Source organism: Dipodomys merriami, unplaced genomic scaffold (assembly GCF_024711535.1).
Source record: "Dipodomys merriami isolate MVZ:Mamm:240054 unplaced genomic scaffold, mDipMer1.0.p SCAF_22, whole genome shotgun sequence".
Classification (NCBI taxonomy): domain Eukaryota; kingdom Metazoa; phylum Chordata; class Mammalia; order Rodentia; family Heteromyidae; genus Dipodomys; species Dipodomys merriami.
This window is the reverse complement of record NW_027203604.1, coordinates 8,615,395-8,639,798: the sequence shown is the minus strand read 5'-3', so window position 1 is coordinate 8,639,798 and position 24,404 is coordinate 8,615,395. Positions and strand designations below refer to the sequence as shown.

Genomic DNA, 24,404 nt, shown 5'->3' with positions numbered 1-24,404 from the left:
GTCACATTGCAAGGAACTGAGGGAAGCATTCAGCGAACAGACAGTAAAAAACAAACCACATATTGCAAAGATCCAACACTATCAATAACCACACAGGTTCTACTCAATCCCAGTATAACTGTGGACAAAACCAACAATCGAAACAATGCTAAATTAGAGAATATCATAATTAAATAATCCACATTCAAGCAAGAACTAGAGTGTTCAAGACAGCATGTGGTGCATGCCTATAATCTCCGTACTTGGGAGGCTGAGGCAGTATGATTTTTATTCAAATCCAGCCTGGGCTGTATGAGATCCTCCCCTACAGAGGGAGAGGAGGAGAAAAAACAACAAGAAAAAGGACAAGAAAGAAATATTGAACATTCAAGTCTTAATTTGTCTAAACTTTGATTAGAAAGGTTCAAAACCCTAATTTTGACTTGAAAAAAATTGGTGCTCTTTTGTTTTGTGCTAGTCCTGGGGCTTGAACTCAGGGATTGGGCACTGTCCCTTAGCTTTCATGCTCAAGGCTAACATTCTACCACTTGAGCCACAGCTCCACTTCTGGCTTTTTGGGGGTTAACTGGAGGTAAGGGTATCATGACTTTTCTGCCCAGGTGGGCCTTGAATCATGATCCTCAAATCTCTACTTCTTAGGTAGCTAGGATTTCAAGCATGAGCTTTAGTGTTCATTTTAAATTAAATTACTTCTTAAACTTTATTTTAGAGAAGTAAAAACTTTGATAAAAAAGCAATTGAAGAATAAAAATGTGATTTTTTAAAATTTGAGACTGTTTTACTAAGGAGCCCAGCCTGGCCTTGAAATTGTTTTCCTTATTCAAACTCCCAAGGCTTGTGACTAGCACAAGTAAATAATTTATGAAAAGTAAATCTTTAAAAATATCTATAAAGTACTAACTTTAATGTTTAAAATTCAAACTGAAAATTTTTATAACAGTTGCAAAATTATCTTTGTTTTGGTTTTTATTTTGGGGCCGGTCGTGGGCCTGAACTCTGAGCCTGGGCGCTGCCTCTCAGCTCTTCAGCTCTACCACTTGAGCCAGAGCACCACTTCCGGCTTGTTTTTTTGCTTATGGGTGCTGAGGAATCGAACCCAGGGCCTCAAGCATGCAAGGTAAGTGCTTTACCACTGAGCTACCTTCGCAGCCCCGCAAAATTACCTTTTTACTGCCAATTGCAGTATTATAAATCAAATAAAAGTCTTCTTTTGTGTGTACTGGTACTAGGACTTGAATTCAGTGTATCATGTTCTTGCTTGGCATTTTTTGCCCTAGGATGGCACTCTTCCACTTCCACATCTCCACTTCCCAAACTTATTTTTGTAAGCTATTTCTTATACTTTAGTTTTAAAGGTAATGAAAATCAAGAGGTTATAAGATGAAACCCTAAAATAATTTACACTAAAACTTTTATATTGGAAATTTCTGTCTACATGTTAATTACACTGTTAGGACAAAATCTTTAGTCCTCATAAAATTAAGAGCTTTGGTTTGGTGCTGTATTTTATTCAAAAATGAATGTTTTGAAGGTTTTTCCAGGATGTTTTATATCCTGCAAAAGCACCAAAGTGAAAGCATTATAACGATGTCATTTTCATAAACAAATCTCTAAAAGATTAATGCTTATGAATAAGGTGAAAAGGACAGGGGATTTTAATCGGCGAGGCAGCTGGAGTGCAGTGGTTTCAAACCTCTTCAGCACAGTTCTCCATTACAACACCCTGTGTTTCACCCTAGAGAAGGAATGTTGGCAAAGAACTCTACCACAAGGAAAGTGCTCTTAAAGCTGTTGGGCCCTGAAATTTTATTCAGTAGTTTGAAAGAAATCCTTAACTTTCCTCATTCATCCTCCCACTTGGAGCTAATGTACGGGCATGAACACCTAATGAAGAAAAAATCCTTCAAAACACCTTCAACGGTAGGCTCATTTTCCACACTATTTTCAATAGTCTTTGTTAAAGTGTGACAATTCTAGAAGTCTTGCTAAAAGTAAAGCCTTCCGAGACCTTGAACAATTACATTTTAACAAGTACTTTCAGGTATCATTTGTACCTTTAACATTGATGCAGGTAAAAAAAAAATACAAGCTGCCAAAGTCACAAGTCCACTTTCTCCTTAAAATTTCAACATCTGGATTTCTGATAAATTGGCATCTATAACGCAGCACAAGCAATTCTGGGTGATTCTGTTTGAAGTATAGAAAAAGGGTGAAATGTGTCCATACCTCAGATAAAATGCACTAGTGAGCCTAAGAGAATTATTTCCTGTACATTTCTCCTTTAAAGTTCTAAATTTCCTTTAGTTTGTAATATTATTTTTTACATAGTTTAAAAGAGCAAGACTTAACCAAAAGTAGTGGTAACCTGTTTCATTTTTTAAAAAACTAGAAAATTAGGGGGGAGAACTGATTTGTTGAATGGTAACTCCTTTGTACAACTCCTTCTAGATAATAAAAATATAACTAAAAAAAGAATATTAAACATGACTTTTCCTATATTTCACCTAAAAGTTAAGTGTTAGTGACTATTTTTCATGATGTTTAACATAAGGTTCCAGTTATAAAGTTATAAAACTTGTCCTAGAAACTTGCTTTTTCACACCAACACAAATCAAGAAGTTTTTATAAAGCAGTAAAGTTGAAATATGATATTTTTAACTCACATGAGACAGGATCTTCATTTTAACTATTTATACTACAGGTATTCTAAGATTTCAATTACATATTAGTACTTATACACAGGCACTTAACTATTAAGAAACTCAAATTATTAACATAGCTTGTATTTTTTATTAGATAAAAAAACTTTCTGAACAATTTTTGGTAGGTTCACTGATACATGAAAACTGATGTTATCTAATTAAAGATCACAAAGGGTTAAATACTTGTTCCCTGGCCCCTAGTACGTACAGTGTGCCAAAACGTCCTCAAAGGTTTTAAATATTGCTTCCATGGTCTGAATTTTTATTTCCAAGGAGAAGAGTTTTGTCCCATAGTCAGCAGGCCATTGGTTTAGTAACTTTCAGTCAGCTTGATTTCTGTGGAAATGAAGACTATGCATTCGACACTTCTCCTGTTACTTTTCCTGCCTTTGACAGAACCAGCACCACAAGCTCAGCAGGACGCACCCTCTACCTATGAGTATGGGACAGATCATTTTGAAGAAAATATATTTAGTCAAGATTATGGAGATAAATACCTGGATGAAAAAAGAATTAAGGTACTTTATTTCTACTTTAAGTTTACCTTCTAAAATGGTACCCATTTAAATGTATGTTTTTAACTTTTCCTGATTGTATTTGATAAGGTAAGGAGAAAAGATAAGCAATTTAATACTGAAAGTAACTCATAATAATTATCCTTAAGATTATACTTTTCAAGCATGCATGTCTCCTAAATTAACAGAGTACCTATGGTAACCAAAGAGCTATAGTAACCAAAAATAAAACAAGAGAAACTAGGCTAGATTCCTTGATGAATTGCAATTCATATGTTAACTGTTATAAAAATTTCTGTAGTTGCATATTGATACTGTTTCAAATATAAATTAGGAGAAATTAAGATAAATTATCTGCTAAAGGGTTTAGTTTATTTTAGAAAAATATGGCTCAAAGAAATACATACAAGAGTAGTAGCTATGCCAAATACCCACAGTACCAGAAATTAAAACTGCTTAATATTAGACATCCTTTTAAATCAGTTTTAACACTTTCAATGCTTTACCAATTTGCAACAAGGATCTGTAACTGTCAGTGAGTTAACACCCTGTAAGGATGTAAGGATGACTTTTATGCAACAGGATTCACATCCCATCACTATGAACAAAGTAATTACTTGTGGTTTCCTTGGCCAAAGAAATGAATTCTGGTTAGGAAAAAGTTAACATAGCACAAAACTATCTGTGGCCCACTGTGTGTCATACAGACACGCATTCCACTAAAAAATGAGAAGTGTAGCCAAATATTTAACAATATTCATTGTTTCAAAAGTTCTTCTCCATTACAGTGAAGATTTTTAAGATCACAAGACACTATGTTGGAAATGAACTTTACAAGTTGGGGAGAGGGAATCCAAGAGGAGGGAAAACGGGAGAAAAACAATGTACTCATTACCTTATGTACTCATTACCTTATGTATGTAACTCTAATCCCTCTGTATATCACCTTGACAATAAAATTAAATTAAAAAAAAGATTTTTAAGATGAACTAGTTAAAATTACTTCTTTTCTTAGCACACAATGAACATATGTTAACAGCAGTTTTTATTTTGTTCCAATAGAGGAAGTTAATATGCTGGATTATAAACTGAATACAACAAGAAAGACAGGCCACAGAATCACACAAACAAATAATAAAAGAACAATTCTATTACAAAATAAGTGATTATCTCACTTTATCAATTTGACTTTATCAATTACAAGAACACTTTCAAAATTCTCTGATACTTAAAAACTTAGACATAACTTTCTCTGCTTCTTACATTTATAGGACTTTAGCAGTTTTTCTATCTTAATATAAATGTATAGATTGATATTTGTGTAATAGAGAATTCAATGGGACAATGAGTGGGAAGGATGGTCAGCCTGCATTCAGATGGGCAAAGGCTACAGACAAGATCAAGGTAGAGCAAGCTTACAAAGGATAAAAAGAACACTACTGCATGTAATAAGCTAAAGTCTAATGGAATAAAACACACTGAAAACAGGAGAGAGGATAAATGATAAGGATGCCAATTCTCCAGAGTTAGAAGCCTAAACACTAGTGACCTGAGTGGTACCCTGTGTATTGTATATACATTTATCTGAAATAGGGAGGGGGAACAACAAAATGGTGAGACAAAGGACAAAGGAGGAACCAATGCAACAGTGATACAAGAAAATATGTTGAAAATGAACTTTACAACTTGGCGGGGGAGGGGGTGGTTAGTGGGGGAGAGCAAGTGGGAGAAAAACCAGGAAGGGGGTAACAGTGTTCGACAAGAAATGTACTCAATACCTTACGTATGTAACTGTAACCTCTCTGTACATCATCTTGACAACAAAATAAAATATTTTTAAAAGGCAGAGGCTGGGGGGAATGTGGGAAGGGGCTCCATATTGGATGTGGAATTACATACTTGAAATCCCAACTACACAGGAGATGGATAGAAAGATCATGGTTTGATGTCTGCTCAGATTAAAAGAAAAACTTTTTAAAGCTAGGCATGGTGTAAGCTGAGCCTACCCAGGAGGTGAAGGCAGGATTGTAGTTGGAAGCTCTTGGGCAAAAGTCCAAGACCCTATCTGAAAAATAAAGCAAAAGGACTGGGGGCATTGCTCAAATGGTAGAGTGCTTCCTTAGCAAGTGGGAAGTCCTGAATTCAACCCTCTAGTACCACCCAAAAGAACAAACAAAACAAAACCCTCCATGGAGGAATGTAGGTAACTAAAACGTCACCTCAGGAAGAAACAGAGCTTTCTGAGTCATTTACTATGGAACACACTAAAGTCCTAGAGTTTCCTATAGGAGAATTAATTGAAACCAGAATCACATGAAAGTTTCACCTCAGAAAACTTTATTACCATTCTGATAATTCTTTACTAACTCCCATTTGGAATTTCAGCATGTTGAATAGTTACCAAGTACACCACATACACACACATAAATACACACACACACACACACACACATAAATACACACACACACACACATAAATACACACACACACACATAAATACACACACACACACACACACACACACACACACACACACACACACACACACACACACACACACACACACACACACACACACACACACACACACACACACACACACACACACACACACACACACAGTTGTTCTTTTACTCAGGGAGATCACAGTCTCGAATAAAATCATACTTACACTGAAATAATGTACAACATCCTAATGGAGCACAAAAGAAATGCTACCAAGGGGCTGGGAAGGTGGCTCAGTGGTAGAGTGCTTGCCTTGCATGCCTGAGGCCCTGGGTTCGATTCCTCAGCACCACATAAGCAAAAAGAAAAAAGCCGGAAGTGGTGCTGTGGCTCAAGTGGTAGAGTACTAGCTTTGAGCTGAAGAGCTGAGGGACAGCGCCTAAGCCCAGAGTTCAGGCCTCACGACCGGACCCAAAAAAAAAAAAAAAAAAAAAAGAAAGAAAGAAATGCTACCAATTATGACTAAGAGACTTATGACTACAATGTTGACTATAACTTATGACTATAATGTTGATTGTGGTGCCACAGGTTTGCAGTCTTACAGACATTATCATACCTAGTAACAGACTTATTTTTTCAACAGGAAAAAGAAACATTGATAGTACATGACGAGAAAAATTTTCAGTTACAAAAAGATGAGGCTATAATGCCACTATCCCCCAACAAAGGAAATGATGGTAAGTATGAATATATCATTGAATTTTTTTTTTTTTTTTTGGTCAGTTGTGGGACTTGAATTCTGGGCCTGTGTGCTGTCCCTGAGCTCTTCAGTTCAAGGCGAGCACTCTACCACTTGAACCCAGTGCCACTTCCAGTTTTCTGGTGTTTAACTGGAAATAAGAGTCTCACAGACTTTCCTGACCAGGCTGGCTTTGAACACCTGCAATCCTCAGATCTCAGCCTCCTGAGTAGCTAGGATTACAGGCGTAAGCCACCAGTCCTAGCTCATTGAATTATTTTTAAGAGGATGTTTTAAAAATAGCTATAATAGAACTTTATTTCTTCTATTTCAAAAGTCACCTCAATAATAAATCCAAACTGGAAGTTTATCTCCAATGGTAAAGTCAAAATATTTGGGAAGGTACAATACTTACCATCCCACATTATGAGAAAAAAATGTAAAACAGAAAATTCAAGAACCAAGGCTAACTGGGTGCCGATGGCTCACGGCTGTAATCCTAGCTACTCAGGAGGCTAAGATCTGAGGATTGTGGTTCGAAGCCAGCCTAGGCAGTAAAGTCCATGAGACTCTCATCTCCAGTTAACCACCAGAAAAACAGAAGTGGTGCTGTGGCTCAAAGTGGTAGAGCACTCGCCTTGAGCTGAAGAGCTCAGGGACAGTACCCAGGACCAGAGTTCAAGTCCCAAAACAGATAGACAAAAAAAAAAAAAAAAAAAAAAAAAGAACCAAGGCTAACTTGAGAAGATGGGGCTGGGAGAAATGGTAGAGAATGGTCAGAGGGGTGACACTGATCAAAACGTACTGTACTGCCAGGTGTTTCTGGCTCACACCTATAATCCTGGCTACTCAAGAGGCTGAGATCTAAGGATTGCAGTGCAAAGCCAGCCCAAGCAGAAAGTCTGTGAGATTCGTATCTCTAGCCAGTGAAAATCATAAACTAATTTATATATTGCTATAATAAAATTTAAATGCACCACAACAAAAAATAGATTAAAAAATTTTTTGTTCAACTAGGGATTCAGACCTTATGCATGCTAGGCAAGCACACTACCAGTTGAGGCATTCCATCAGCCACTTTTGAAGTTACTTTTTTTTTTTTATAGTTTTTTAATTGTTATTAAAAAGGGGATTGGTTATTTTCAAGATAGGGTCTTAGCTTTATGCCCCGGCCAGCCTACACTGTGATCTTATCTGTGATCTTTATCCTTGTGCTTCCCTTATAGCTTGACAGGTACTCCCCACCAAACCCAGTCATCCACTGAAATGGAGTCTTGCCAACTTTTATATCTGGCCTGGCCTCAACAGCAATCCCCTGATCTTTGCCTCCCAAATCAAATTTTGTTTTTTTCAGACAGGATCTCACTAACTTTGCTAGAGCTGTCCTCAAACTCCTCATCCTCCTGCCTTCACTTCCAAGTAGTTAGGATTATAGGTATATGCCACTACATCCATCCAAAAATCCGATCTTAAAAAATTAGAAGCAACTGAGAGAGAATGAAGGGGTGACATTGTCCAATAAGAAATGTACTCATCTGACTTATAAAACTGTAATTCTTTTGTACATCACTTTTATAAAAATTTAAAAAATGAGAAACATTTTTGTAAAAACAGAAAAATATCACTTGTTCTTGAGCAGAATAGCTTAAAATCATGAAGATGTTAGTTATTTCTAAGTTTATAAATTTTACACAACCCCACTAAAATTACCAATTAATTTTTATAAAACTAGAAAAATGGATTGCAAAGTTCATATGGAGAAAACATGCACAAATAGGGAAACGCTGAACAATGCCAGATATAAGCAAGAGCTAGAAATATATACTTTTTAAAGTGTACGGCTCATGCCTATAATCCTAGCTACTCAGGAGGCTGAGGATCATGGTTCAAAGCCAGCCCTGACAGAAAAGTCCCCATGATACTCTTAGGTCCAATTATCCACTCAAAAACTGGAAGTGGTACTGTGATTCAAATGGTAGATCACTAACCTGGAGCACAGAGAGGCTCAGGGACAGCACGGAGGAGGAGGAGGAGGAGGAGGAGGAGGAGGAGGAGGAGGAGGAGGAGGAGGAGGAGGAGGAGAGGAGGAGGAGGAGGAGGAGGAGGAGGAGGAGGAGGAGGAGGAGGAGGAGGAGGAGGAGGAGGAGGAGGAGGAGGAGGAGGAGGAGGAGGAGGAGGAGGAGGAGGAGGAGCTATATAATTATTAGAAAACAGCTTGAAACTTAGAAGTACCTCAAACTTAGAAGTGTTAATAGAAAAGATCAGGGCTGGGAAGGTGCCTTGTATGCATGAGGCCCTGGGTTTGATTCCTCAGCACCACATAAGCAGAAAAAGCCAGAAGTGGTGGTGTGGCTCAAGTGGTAGAGCTGAGGGACAGTGCTCAGGCCCGTGTTTCAGGCTGCACGAACAACCAAAAAAAAAAAAATAACATATGTATATATATGTATGTATATGTATATATATGTATATATATGTATGTATATGTATATATATGTATATATATGTATATATATACACATACATTATATATATATTATATATATATATTATATATATATATATATATACACATACATTATATATAGAAAAGATCAATAATTTGACTCCATGAAAGTAAACTTAAAAAAAAAAAAAGAAAAGCAAACTTGCACATGGCAAAAAAAAAAGTGTGAGGTGACTCACATCTGCAATCCTAGCTACTCAGGAGGCTAAGATCAAGGCTAACTGGGCAAAAAGCAAGTGAGAGCACATCTCAACAAAAAAGCTGAGTATGATGGTGTGCACCCTCATTCCAGCTACAGTAGGCAGTGTAAACAGAAGAATTATGGTTGAGGACAGCTGTGGGGGGGGGGGGTGGTAAGGGTGGGAAGCAAGATTCCATCTCAAAAACAAGCAGAACAATAAGCACTGGAAGGAAGGCTCAAAATTTAGAGCACCTATGTAGCAAGTGTGAGGCCTTGAGTTCAGCCCCACCCCCCAAAAAAAAATCCTAAAAGGACAACCTAGACTGGGAAAAAATAATTTATAAAATATAAAGAACTGCTTAGTTTTTTTTTTTTGGGGGGGGGTCATGGGGCCTGGGCGCTGTCCCTCAGCTCTTCAGCTCAAGGCTAGCGCTCTACCACTTGAGCCACAGTGCCACTTCCGGCTTTTTTTCTTTTTGCCTCATGCATGCAAGGCAAACGCTCTACCACTGAGCCACCTTCCCAGCCCTGCTTGGTTTTTTGGTTGGGGTTTTTTGTTTTGTTTTTTGGTGCCTGTCCTGGGGCTTGCTGTTCCTGAGCTTTTGTGCTCAAGGCTAGTAGTTCTACCACTTGGCCACAGCTCTACTTTCGGCTTTCTAGGTTTCTTCTTGTTACAGAAAAGCATTTTTTTTTTGGGGGGGGGGTCCGGTCATGGGGCCTGAACTCTGGCCTTGAGCACTGTCCCTCAGCTCTTCAGCTCAAGACTAGCGCTCTACCACTTGAGCCACAGAGCCACTTCCGGCTTTTTTCTTTTTGCTTATGTGGTGCTGAGGAATCGAACCCAGGGCCTTGAGCATGCAAGGCAAGCGCTCTACCACTGAGCCACCTTCCCAGCCCCAGAAAAGCATTTATAAATACAGAAAGGCAAAGGGCTGGACACTGTGACAGCGGACTAGAAACAAAGATTAGCTCATAGTTTTGTATACATAGAGGTAAAGTACTTTAGATAAGTTTTGTTTTTTCCCCTCTGAATTGTGTCTTGCATGTGAATATGGTATATATGGGTCTCTATGAGTAAGTAGTATTCATGTTATGAATATAGTGTATGTTTATATATATATATATATATATATATATATATATATATATAATTTATGGAGAAAGAAAAAAACACACATTTTATTTCCTACCCTTAACTGGGAACCTAGAAGCAATGAGATTCCATCAGTAATGAGCATGTTCAGTATCTATAATTCTCTGCTTAAAGGAATCAGGGATTTTTGAGAAGGTAGCCAATTGGGTTGGGTCAGGAAAAATGAAAGACTGAAAAATTGATCTGGTATATCTTGAAATGCTGAAAGTAAGCATTTCTCAAAGAAAAACAATAATCTTAAAAAATACTTTTAATCCTGTTAGAATCAGAAATCGATCATCCCATCCTTGTGATATAAAGCAGTGCTGGAGGTTTAATCACATCGCCTTCCATCACTTAGCCAACCAGTGACAGCTTTCTGGAGTCCAGTAAGCAAAAAACAAAAGGGTCTAGTACAGTTGTCTAATTTACTTGATATTATCTATAGTTAAATTACTTTTACTTTAATTGAATTATCCTTTCTCTTTGACTTTATTTAATATATATTTGACATTGTTCCCATATATAGTGCAAAGGGTAGAATAAGAATACTTTCTGTGAAAAAAAGTTTTTCAAAAATAGTTATTTAAGAGTTGGGTGCCAGTAGCTCATACCTGTAATCCTAGCCACTCAGGAGGCTAAGATCTGAGGATAGTGGTTCAAAGATAGCCAGAGCAGAAAGAGTCCTCGTGAGACTCTTATCTCCAATGAACCACTAAAACCTGGAAGTGGCACTGTGGCTTAAATGGTAGAGTGCTAGCCTTGAGTACAAAGGGGTTCAGGTTCAGCACCCAGGTCCTGAGTTCAAGCCCCACAACCTCCCCCAAAAAAAGTTGTTAAAAAAATTTTTTAAGCTTGGCACCGGTGGCTCACGCCTGGCATCCTAGCTACTTAGAAGGGTGAGATCTGAGGATCGTAGTTCAAAGACAGCCTGGGCAGGAAAGTCCATGAAACTCTTTTTTTTTTTTTTTCTGGGTCCGGTCGTGGGGCCTGAACTCTGGGCCTGGGCGCTGTCCCTCAGCTCTTCAGCTCAAGGCTAGTGCTCTACCACTTGAGCCACAGCGCCACTTCCGGCTTTTGTCTTATGTGGTGCTGAGGAATCGAACCCAGGGCCTCGAGCATGCAAGGCAAGCGCTCTACCACTGAGCCACCTTCCGAACCCAGTCCATGAAACTCTTATCTCCAATAAACCACTCAGAAAACCGAGGTGGCGCTGTGGCTCAAGTGGTAGAGCACTCGCCTTGAGCTGAAGAGCTGAGGGACAGCGCCCAGGCCTAGAGTTCAAGCCCCATGACCGACGAAAAATAATTTTTTTTTTTTAAATATAGAGATGGCCAGGCATTGGTGGCTCATGCCCGTAATCCTAGCTACTCTGGAGCTGAGATCTTAGGATCACGGTTCAAAGCCAGCCTGGGCAGAAAACTTCGTGAGACTCTTATCTCCAATAAATCACCAGAAAACCAGAAGTGGCGCTGTGGCTCAAGTAGTAAAGCACTAGCCTTGAGCTGAAGGACAGCACCCATGTCCAGAGTTCATGCCCCACAACCATCCAAAATAAACATAAACACACACACACACACACACACACACACACACACACACACACACACACACACACACACACACACACACACACACACACACACACACACACACATATGGATAAATGGCAAGTATAAATGTGTGAAAGATGGAAAAGGGCCAGCTGAAGTGGTTTAATTAAATCTTAGCTACTTGGAAGGTGGAGATCAGAGGATATCAGTTTCTGGTCAGTGCAGGCGAAAAAATTACAAGACTCCATTTCAATCAATGGCACTTATTTGTCATTCCAGCTATATAAGGAAGCACAGACTGGACTGTGACCCAGAATAGATAGCCCAGGCATAAAGCAAGACTCTACCTCAAAAAAATAACCTACAGAAAGTAAATTCAAGTGGTAGATCGTCTGCCAATCAAGCGTGAGGCATTAGGTTCAAGCCTCAATACCACAAAACACTCAAAAATATGGAAATGATCTAGAATAGTCAAAACAATGTCAAAGAATTAAGTTAGAGGATTTGTACAGACTAACAGCAAGTCTTATAACTGCAGGAATCAAAATATTGTGGCAATGACATAAGATTTTTTTTTGGGGGGGGAGTCCAGTCATGGGGCCTGAACTCTGGGCCTGGGCGCTGTCCCTTAGCTCTTCAGCTCAAGGCTAGCAGCCACTTCCAGCTTTCTTTTTGCTTATGTGGTGCTGAGGAATCGAACCTAGGGCCTCATGCATGCAAAGCAAGCACTCTACCACTGAGCCACCTTCCCAGCCCCAGATTTTTTATATTTTTTAAAAGATCAATAGGACAGGGTAACCTTGGCCAAGAAACACTGTACTCATAACCTGACTTATGAAATTGTAACAACTTTGTACAACTACTTAATAAGAAAAAAAGAACATAAAAAAAAAAACAGGCACCAGTGGCTCAGGCCTATAATCCTAGATACTCAGGAGGCTGAGATCTGAGAATCACTGTTTGAAGCCAACCCAGACAGGAAAGTCCATGAGACTCAGAAAAAGACAGAACTGGCACTATGGTTCAAGTGGTAGAGCACTAGTCTTGAGCACAAAGAAGCTCAGGGAGAGCATCCAGGCTCTGAGTTCAAGCCCCAGAACTGGCACACACACACACCCCACACCCCACACCCACACACACAAAATCAATGGAACAGAATTAATGCTCATAAATATGCCTATACAAGCTTAATCATGTGTTGAATCTTTTCCAAAAGTCATGGTGAAATGATCAAGAGCACTAGAGAAGGGAAAAAAAATATTGACATTCCTGAAACTATATAATTAAAAGTGAACTCAAAATATAGCCCCTATTAAACTACACAACTTCTCAAAGAAGTATATCATTTAGATGTACTCCACAAGCTAATGTTTTAAAGGATGGGATTCTAGCTGATGATCCCAGCTAATTTCTGAAGCTTTAGAAGGTAGAGCAGATTGGAAGAAGTTGGGTCACTGAAATATGACTTTGAAGGAAATATTGGAACTCTTAACTATTCATTTCTCTCGTTTCTAGGCCACCATAGTGGCCACTACCTCTGTAATACAAAAACTCAATTTAAAAATAAGCAAAACATATTAACAGAAACAGTAGCTCAGTTGGTAGAACACTCATCAATGAGCCAAAGTGTCTGGTACCAAATTCGAGTCCAGGTCTAGGACCAAAAAACTAAACTTCAAAGAGAAGTTGTGAATACAAATAAGCACATGAAAAGATGCTCAGCAATATTTGTCATTAGAGAAATGCAAATTAAAGCACAATGAAAAACCACAATATAACCTATCTGAATGACTAAAATTTAAAAAGACTATAACAGCTTTTTCATTTCTGTGACAAATGCCAGAGAAAATAGGTTTAAAAGAGGAAAGATTTATTTTGACTTATGGTTTCAGTCCAAGGTTGGCTGGATCCATTCCTTTGGGCCTGAGGAAAGGCAGAATACTCCCATGGCAGAAGCATAGAGTACAGGCTGCTAACCTCATGGCATACAGACAGAAAGCAGAGGCGGTTAACAAGGAGAGTCCAGTGCCAAAACATGCCATTCAAAGATGGTTCTCCAGTGCCTACTTCCTCTAGTGGGGCCCGCTTTCCAAGTTCCACCAAAACCTAATAATCTATTCAAATTTTGAATCCGTCAGTGGATTAAACCGTTTAGTAGATCAGATTCTTCATGATCTAATTAAATCAGGAAGTGCTCTCCCCCAAGATACATCTAGGAATATGCCTTATTTTCTTCCTCAATCAAGATTTAACCACCACAATGACCATATCAAATGTTCTCAAGGATATAATGCAACAAGAACTGTCCTACACTTTGGTAGAATGTAAAAATGGCATAACCCTTTGGAAAATGGGCACTTCTTTCCAAAGATAAAAAACATAAGATACACACAAGACCCATACATTCCACATCTAGTATTTATTTCAAAGAAATGAAAATGTTAGTGTTTAAGTGTATGCTGGCACACATCTGTAATGTGAGCTCAGGAGGTTGAGGCAGGAGGATCATGAATTCAAGGCTATCCTGGGTTGGACAGCAAGATTCAGTCTCAAAACAAGCAAACAGATGTCAAGTCCACAGCAATTTGTAAATAAATGTTCACACTAGCTTTGGAAGTAGTCAAAACCTGGAAATACTCAACATCCATTAAGAGCTAATGTATAAATTGTATACAATGAGATGATGAAATTCTACTTAGTAATAAAGAATAATGTACTACTGACATATTAGCAATGAATCTTAATTATGCTAAAAGAAATCAGACAAAAGAGTATATTTTGAAGGATTCTTTTTTAATGGAACTCAGAAATGCAAATTACAATGTAGTGACCAAAAGTAGATCAGTGTCTGCTTGAGGACCAGAGAGCAAGGGAAGAATTACTAATGGGAATGAGTAAAAAAGTTTTTTTGGAGGGGGAGAAGTGGGGTGGGATGTCAATTAAAACAAAAGATTCCTAAGTTTATAACACATGCTATAAATTATGAATTGTATGATTTAAGTATTTGCACTTCATTGTATCAATTAAACATAAAAATTGTGCCAGGGCTGGGCGCTAGTGGTTCATACCTGTAATCTTAGCTACTTAGGAGGCTGAAATCTGAGGATTGTGGTTCAAAGGCTGACCAGCAGGAAAGTCTGTAAGACTCTTCAATTAACCACTAAAAAGCTGAAAGTGGAGCTGCAGCTCAAGTGGTTAAGTGCCAGTCTTAAGCAAAAGAGTTCAGGAAAAGTGCTTACATCCCGAGTTCAAGCCCAGGACCAGCATGTGCATATGTGCATGTGCATACATGCGCACGCATGCATGAATATATATACACACATAGAAAACTGTGTCAGAAAAAAGTTTAAAGGGCTCTCATGATTAATCTGCAGTAACATTAAAATAAGCATGATGATAATAGCCTATCTCATAAGACAGATAAGGTTGATACTGAAGTAAAAAATAAAAGGAATGCTCCAGTAGAATGTCAACTAATGAACACAAAAGGCATAGAAAAAAAAACCCACTATTTGTCAACTATCCTAATGACAAATGATTTAGCTGAAAATCAACAACAAAGGTGGGTGCTGGTAGTTCATGCCTGTAATTCTAGCTACTCAGGAGACTTAGATCTGAGGATCTCAGTTCAAAGCTAGCCCAGCCAAGAAAGTCTGTGAGACTGATCTCCAATTAACTACAAGAAAACCAGAAATGAAACTGTGGATCAAAGTGGTAAAGTGCTAGCTTTGAGCAGAAAAGCATGGGGATATCACTGAGGCTCTGAGTTCAAGTCCCATGGGCAGGGAGGACACAGATGCTAAAACTGAACTGGTGGTAAAAGTTTGATGACACACTAGACTTTTTTTTTGGGGGGGGGGGTCCTCCAAGTACTTCTCCAGAAGAAATACATAAATTACAAGGTGGAAAACTAATTTTACAAAATGAGATGACAGATACCACTCAAACCAAATGGCCAATACCAGAAATGGAACAAACATTATATATATTCCAGCTACATAATACTAAAGACACAGCATTATTTCCATGGTATTCCTGCCAAAAAGGAAGAATCGGAGACAAATCTCTTTCAGTTTCCAAACTAAAAAGGTACCCCCCAAAAAAGAAAACACCCACCAAGGAACTATTCAAAGTTAAAAAAGATCTGACAACTATATGCAGTAAATAATTTAGTGTTGAAATTAACACTGAGTTAAGTCATTCCAAGTTGGATTTGGATTTACATATGAATGGTACAGTGATGTCTAATATTCAAGTTAATAGTCTGCTCATTTCACTGGTGGTTTCTAAAGTGATTAGCAATATCACCAAACTGAAATGTTTCTAACACACTAAACTTGACAAACAAAACTTGTTTTTACCTTAACTTCTGCTATGTGAGTTTGGGGGGAGGGGGGAGAATGGGAGATTCAAATAAGGAAATGTAATTGTCAATAAAGAGAGCAATTAGAGCAAAACAAAATTTTGGTGAGTCATTAAGCACCAGTGTTTGACACCACATTATCAAGTACCAAGTAGGCTGGAGACTACAACTATCTTTCCTCCATCACCTATGATTCTTTAAATGCCAATGCAAATCAGTAGTAGGATCCATGATAATGACAATTTTACTATTAAAGACGATTGAATATTTTCAAACTATTACTTGTACTTACAATTTTGTTTCCCAATTTAGAAATGCCCACGTGCCTGCTGTGTGTTTGTTTAAGTGGCTCCGTGTACTGTGAGGAAGTTGACATTGATGCAGTACCGCCCTTGCCAAAGGAATCTGCTTATCTTTATGCACGATTCAACAAAATTAAAAAGCTGACTGCCAAAGATTTTGCTGACATGCGTAAGTTTAAATAAGACATAAACAAAAGTTGCTGTTACCTATGACCTACTACACCAAAGGTTGTCACTGCTGGATGATAGACACCTATCCACACACTTCACCAAACTCCTTTTTTTCTGTGTGGTGAAATCATTTTTCCACACTAATTTCCTGTCATTTTTATTTGCTGATAACTTTGGTGTTTACTTTGATAGCCCATCTTACATATAGACTATCACATCACATATTTTAACTCATAGCTCTTAAGCTTGATAACATGTTAAAAATGTCTGGAAGACTTTGTTTTTTAAAAACTATTTTTGAAATATTTATTCAAGACTGTCCTTCCCGGAAGTTCTAATTCAGGCCTGGGGTAAAGCCAAAACATTATCTCTAAAACCAACCACACTCCTTACACCATTCCACAAGGTTGAAAACCCTGGCATTTAACTCTTTCCAGGTCATTAATCTTGGACTTCTGGCTTTCTACCAAACTTTAACCCAACAAAGGTGTTGCCATGAGACATCAGTTAGCCTCTATTTCTGCAGCACAAAATTTTCATACTGTATTACTGATTTCTTGTCAGCTTTTTAGGCTATTGGGTTATTAAATTCTACTAGATTTCAAAAAAAATCTAAAATTATCTTGAAAAAAAATCAAACCAAGAAATGTCCACTAGCTTTACTGCACATTTATTAGATAAGCTGTAACTGGTTTCATGCTAGCAGCTTTCAAGTGGGGACTGAAGAAAAAGTAGCTGTTTATTATTAATTGTAGATCTTCTATTTACAAAATCAATACACGTAGTTCAGTGATAGTTTTTGCCTAGCATGGATATGGCCATAGATTTGATCCCTAGCACTGTGAAAATTTAATTTAAAATTTTATTTTTTATCTTAAAAAGTACATGTGGTACTTTTATGATTATTAACAGAAGTACATAGAGTAGCAAAAAAAGCTATAGTTACTCAAAACACATGTTTGCAACTAAGGTTAAATAAGGTAATGTTTTTTCTAGTGTCAGCTGTTGTATTGTAAGTTAAGATCTAAAAAGCATATTTAGCATCATTTTTTTCATTTGCGCTTTTTGTTGTAAATTTTACAGTAATGGCACTAAGAATAGTGCTATTTTAAGTATGGTGCTATTTCTATGCATTTCTGCTAATCATTAACATACCACATCTACTAATTGTTAACTTTAATTAACTGTTTACTTTTTCACAGTGCTAAGGGATCAAACTCGGGGCCTTGTACATTCTAGACAAGTACTCTACAAGTAAACTAGATCCCTAGTGTTTCAAAACGTAAGAGATCTACAATGTACCTTATAGAGAATGCATCTGTACCTTATAGAGAAAGCTTCATTCAGGCATTAATTATAGTAAAATATTAATTCAACAATGTATATTAAGTTGTCATTAAACAAAAACACATAAACCAAGATTTGTATTAACTAGTTAACAAAATATCATCCAAACAATTGTTCCAAATATAACAAAAAATGTAAAGGGTAAATTATGAAGTTAAGTGCACCTATCTTTCTCTGCTTGCTTAATTCTCTGCATGCATAATTCTTAACTAAGTTTTTTAAAAGCATGCATCCACTCAATGCAAAAATGTTTCCATTAACTCTATCCTGGTAGCCTAGATGCTGGCTCCAAACATGTTTAATGTGTTTTCCTTAGCCAATTCTGCCTTTGTTAATGGGCATGTTACTGCATGTCAGTGAGGTGGTCAGGGCAAGTCAGAGGGTTGGTGTTATTGATTCTAACATTCCATTAGAAACTGTGTAATTAATCAGTCACAGAGAAATGCATGAGAGCCAATCCCTATTCCCCCTCATGACCCTCCCCCCCCCAAAAAAAAATGGTAAGAAGGTAGAAGTGCTGCCTCTTAGGAGAGGAGATAGACATAAACCTCAGAGATAGCAAAATTCTGCCAGGGGACATGACAGTATAGTCAACAGAATGGCCTTTGTAGTAGGGTGGCCATTATCATTCCAGCAGTCAAAGAGCACCTGCCAGGCTCCCAGGTCCACTGCCAGGTACATTATGAGAATAATCCCATGTAGTCCTCCTCCCAGCTGCCATTTTACAGGAGGCAAACAGAAGTCAACCTATTTACTCAGTATCTGAGCTTGTAAGGGAAGCACCAGAACTGGGACCTCCCTCTTACCTCCCTCTTCAAGAGAGATCAGACCTTGCCTGAACCTGGAAAACTGGGTAGGATATGAATAGCCAGACCAGCAGCAGACAGAAACACTTAATGTAGCTTCACTAAGGGTTGTGCCTTTCTTTCCCCTCTGCCAGACCCAGCGACTTGTGAGAGAGCCTATGTGATTAGAGACTCATGGGAAGCCAGGCCACTAACTCCCCTATACTCAATGGTTCAGTACTCATCAATGGTAAAGCAAGTTTTTAGAAAATAACTACAATGAGAAAAAATTGCTTCCTAATCATCCAGACAAAAGCCAAAACACATATACTGTGTATACATATATTGAATTTCTCAATCCTTCCGTCTGTATTGCCATAACAAATTGGGGAACATTTTTGTCTTACTTTGTAAGAAGTAAGGCATAGTGAGATTATGGTAATTTAGTCACAATTAACAATGCAACATCCTAGCAAAATATCCAAAAATACAATTATATGACTCCACTCATTCACATATAGTTAGTCCCCAGGATTTGCAATAAGTATTTCTTTCAAACTACCTGTTCATCATGAGAAACTGAGAAGTATGGAAAGACTTAATATTAAGATCCTTTCCAAATTTGGGATTCTAGGATAGTAAAAAAGGTATTATTAAACAGAGAGATGCTCACTGTTCAACTATTTATTGATGGAGTTGAGAGAAAAATTCAGTGTTCAGTGTTTGCCTAGTATGTGCCAGACACTAGATACCATTCTCAAGCACATAAAAAATTTTTTGAGTCAGTAATTGTACACACTAATGATAAAACATCTGAATAATCTGTTATACTCACTTTTCTTGTTGCATGAGATTTAACTTCATATTTCTTTGTGTATTTCTCCCCTCAAGCTAACCTAAGAAGACTTGATTTTACGGGTAATTTGATAGAAGAGATAGAAGATGATACTTTTTCAAAACTTTCTCTGTTAGAAGAACTTTCACTTGCTGAAAATCAGCTACTGAGGCTTCCAGTTCTTCCTTCAAAGCTTATTTTATTTAATGCAAAACACAACAAAATCAAGAGTAAAGGAATCAAAGCAAATACATTCAAAGTAAGTACTTCATAGTATGACAAAACACAGTACCAATGTTAATAGTTTAAAAGTCTATGGTTTTAGCCACTGGTGGTTCACACTTATAATCCTAGCTACTAAGGAGGCTGAGATCTGAGGATCGCGGTTCAAAGCCAGCCTGGGCAGAAAAGTCCATGAAAATCTTATCTCCAATTAACCACTAGAAAACCAGAAGTGGTGCTGTGGCTCAAGAGGTAGAGCTCTAGCCTTGAGCTGAAGAGCTGAGGGACAGTGCCTGTGTCCAGAGGTCAAGCCCCATGACCAACAAAAAAACAAAAACAAAAACAAAAAAAGTCTATGATTTTTCTTTTGGGGGGCTAGGGAGTAGGAATTGCACTCAGTGTATAGACGCTGTCTCTTAGCTTTTTTGCTCAAGGCTTATGCTCTACCACTTGTGGCATATCTCCTCCACTTCCAGATTTTTGTTGGAGGTAAGAGTTGCATGGACTTCTTGCTCAGACTGGCTTCAAAATATAATCCTAAGAACTCAGCCTCCTAAACAGCTAGAATTACAGGCATGGTCCACCAGAACCTGGCCTTATCAGTTTCATATAAAGAATATTTAGAGCATGGTGGTTCAATACTGTAATCCAAGATACTTGGGAGGCTGTTAAAGGAGGATCACTTAAAATGAGATTTACAGATGTATTTCTGAACAGATCAGGATAAATCAACAAAATTATCAAAATTGTCTGGTAAAATCAAGTCACTATAATTCATATAAATTGGGCCTACTGGAAAGTTCGATGTCTATGTGGTTAGACTTAGAATATTTAAGAAAGGATTAAAACAACAGTATACAAAAATAATGAACAAAGTTTGGTACAAGTATCAAAGTTAATTACTAATCATAAAAAGTAATCTAACACAAAATCCTTATGAAAAAATCCACATGAAGTTAGGGTTTAATGCAACATTTTGCTAAGCATATCTTTTTGGAGTAACCACTTAAGGAGAAATTGGTAAAGTTGAGATGGGAAGCTCTAGAGGCTCAAGGAAAGTCAAAGTAGCAGCAGGATCCAAAAACAGCCCCGGGTAGAGCGACTTAATTAGCTGTCCTCAAGACAACTTAAAGGACCCCAAAAGTAGCATTAAGATTGAGTTGAAGTGAATGGACAGACATGTGAAGTATGCAGTAGAGCTCTGAGGTTTGTTCACTGTAAATGTCTTAAGGACTAAAACATACTACATGTATAGCCAAATTCAATAACAAGCAAAACAAAGAACTACTACATGAACAACTGATATGATTTATGTATACTTATACCAAAATCCCCTTTTATGTATATACTGCTTGGATCCTGACAAAGAATGAACAGACTCTAGTAACACTCAAACCAAATTTTCCTTACAGAAACTGAGTAACCTCGCCATCCTCTACTTGGACCATAATGAACTGGAAGCTGTACCTCCTAATTTACCAGAAAGTCTACGAATAATTCATCTTCAGGTATGACTGTTACTCCCATGATATCTGGTTTAATTACCTATGAGTTCATTTTATGGCTCATTAGTAAACTTTGCTCATCATGTGTGAATTATGGCTAGATCATTATGATACTGTGATAAAATTCAACAACTATTCAAAGTATTAATACTTAAACATATGAATTCCCTATTTTCTAGCCTTAACACACAAATTTGAAAGTTAGGGGGCACTCAAACTTCTAGTTCATGTTTCTTTCCTCATAGGGCAATGAGATTAAAGGTTCTAGCATTATTCTAGGAATATATCAAGTAGAAAATCAAAAAAATGAAGAATTATTTAAATGAAAACAATGAAAATAAATGAAAGAACAGGTGAAAATCTTTAGAAAATATGTAAGGATGTAGTTCCACTCTAGTACTCTAAATAAGATACTTTTTCCAGCTAATATAATCCTATTTATATTCAGATTTTTACATTAAATCAGTATTAATCTGAGGAATAATCAGTGGTTTGTTCTTCTAAAATACAGTATAAACTAAAAACAGATGTTCAAATGATGCAGTTTTATTTTCATGAGGAGTCACAGTATGTACAATATCATTCTGTGTGATGGTCCTGGGTCTTGAACTCAGGGTCTGGGATCTTTGTATCTGAACTTTTGTGTTCAAGACTAGTGCCCTAGAATATTTAAGAAAGGATTAAAACAAAAGCATAGGAAAATAATTAATAAAGTTTTGTACAAGTATCAAAGTTAATTACTAATCATGAAAAGCCACAGCTCCACTTCCACCTTTTTGGTAGTTAATTGGAAATAAGAGTCTCATGGACTTTCCTGCCTAGGCTCACTTTGAACTGTAATCCTCAGATCTCAACTCTTGAGAAGTCAGGATTATAGGCATGAGTCACTGGCACCTTGCAAATACTTTAAAAAATACTCTGTGAAGGGTTTCATTATTTAGTATATTAAAAGCTTGTTTCAGAATTGCAAAATATTTTTTTCTTCTGTTTTTCAGTTTAACAACATAACTTCAATTACAGACGACACCTTCTGCAAGGCTAATGACACCCGTTATATTCGGGACCGTATTGAAGAGATTCGCCTAGAGGGTAATCCAATAGCCCTTGGAAAACATCCCAACAGTTTTACTTGCTTGAAAAGATTACCTATAGGGTCATACTTTTAACCACTATCAAAGCAATGTGTAAGCTAAAGTAAGTATGCTTATAATTTGTCTCAATAATGTCTAAAAGAACATTAAATACTGGTTTATCATTAACTTTTTATCTTACTATGAAAGAATTTTATGTCTTAAACAAGGATGTTCAAAATAAGATTGAATCTCTAAGTTCAAAATAATGTGAAAATATTTAAAACATTGAAAATTCTCCTGGTTTATACTAGACATCTATTTTAAATGGCCTATTTTTGTATAAACAATTCAAGATGCATATTCTTATTACTAAGTAAGAAAGTTCCAATTGTTTATCTTTGCTAGCCTTTATCTTTTTTTCTTTTTTCCATATATCTATTTTTATTGTAAAAATACTGTAGAACGGAGTTACAGTTACATGAGTAGGGTAATGAGTACATTTCCTATTAGGTTTTATTAAGTATCTTGAAAACATTTAAAGCCTTATAAAGCTAAATATTTCCAGTGATCTTTCATGATTCATAATTATTCATATGAGGTAGGAACCTTGTTTTCTTCTTATAAAGAAAGCTATCTTACTTTATTTTCACTAGCCTAAAAAATAGGTTACATCTATACAAAATTTTCCAAATAAAGTAGAATTTTACTTTCTAATAAAGAGCTAGAAGGTATATCCAAAGTTTTCTACCTTGTGGGCCACATCATTAGAGTTCAATAAAGAAAAAATATTCTTTTATCATAAGTCATTTTTTAAAAGCCAAGCAATTCAAAACTAATAAGCTTTTATAAACAAAAAATTCTGACACATTTAAACAAGAATAAAGTTCTTCCACTGAAAGATTTTCAATTTTGAAAGAAGTACAAAATATTTCCTTTTTAAATTACTGAACGGGGCCTTCTCAATAACTGTTCACATATAAAGAAACAAAAACTGCCTGTGCATGTAAATGTTTACCAAAACAAACTGAATATTCACAGCAAAGTTTTTGAGCAACATGTGCTCAATACCCATGATGAACAGACTCATTTAACAATAAAAACCTGATCTTCAATCCAAGTAATGACTTAAAACTGCCAGATTAAAGATCCTGAACTAACCTTTCTCTTGCCTATATATCACTCAAAAGTCTTAATACATTGCTTTGAAGTTAAATTTATCCTCCAACACCATTTGTTGAAGTTGATCTGAGATTAAAAACAGCTATGATCTCTTGGAGTTTATTTTTCTGCATCTATGATCTCTGAAGGCCTCAACAGTTCTGACAATGCTCATTAGTGCATTCATTTATTTTGATGAGTAATGACTATAACTAATATGCTTTTTTCATAATTTTGTGTGCTTGACTTATTTTCTAATTGACTAAATAGTTGAGAGCACTGAATACAGCTTATGTTTATACTGTCACAGTCCTAGCACTACAGTGAACACATTTAAATATACGAATAAATGTTGTAAAATCCAAAGTAAAAGAGTGCTGTTTCATTGGAAAAATTAATTATCATATGAGTAAATTAATATAAATACATTGCGACTTTATCTGGAAATACATGCCTTATAAAGAAAGGTCCATAAGCAAGACGGAGACTGAAGAGTGTGGTTAAGTTTGTTAAATTTCTGGTTTTCATAAGGCTGTATACACACACATATATACACCAATATAAAGAAAGAAATGCTTAAACTAAGTGCTGGTGGCTTCTGCCTGAAATCCTAGCTAGCTCACAGACTCTTATTCAAGACCACCTCAAATAGAAAAGCTCTAAAGACCTTCTCAACTCTGAGTACAATGGCCAGGATTGGGAGAATGTTAGCTACAGGCCTGCCTTGGCAGAAAAGTTCAGTACTGGAAGAGAACTTTGAAGACATTATGTTAAGTACAATAATTGAGACAAGACAGACAGCCTAATTGTGTGAAGTACCTAGAACAGACAAAAATTACAGAAACAGAAAATGGAAGAGTGATTACCAGAGT

The 24,404-nt window shown here is 37.0% G+C and overlaps 2 protein-coding genes across 3 annotated transcripts in view; one reads left to right on the top strand and one right to left on the bottom strand.

Annotated features, from left to right (window-relative positions):
- Cenpp (centromere protein P) overlaps nt 1-24,404 on the bottom strand; it is a 185,557-nt gene that overhangs the window by 129,576 nt on the left and 31,577 nt on the right. The gene's annotated exons all lie outside the window — the stretch shown is intronic.
- On the top strand, nt 1,747-24,286 carry Ogn (osteoglycin). 2 transcript variants are annotated; one of them, XM_070033277.1, is made up of 7 exons: nt 1,747-1,920; nt 3,053-3,220; nt 6,307-6,400; nt 16,447-16,605; nt 19,631-19,833; nt 21,209-21,304; nt 22,297-24,286. In XM_070033277.1, the coding sequence occupies exons 1-7, from the start codon at nt 1,747-1,749 to the stop codon at nt 22,465-22,467; spliced, it is 1,065 nt and encodes a 354-aa protein (XP_069889378.1). In that variant the 3' UTR covers nt 22,468-24,286. The 2 variants fall into 2 exon arrangements, with proteins under 2 accessions (XP_069889378.1, XP_069889377.1); XM_070033276.1 differs by lacking the exon at nt 1,747-1,920 and having other exon boundaries at nt 2,957-3,220.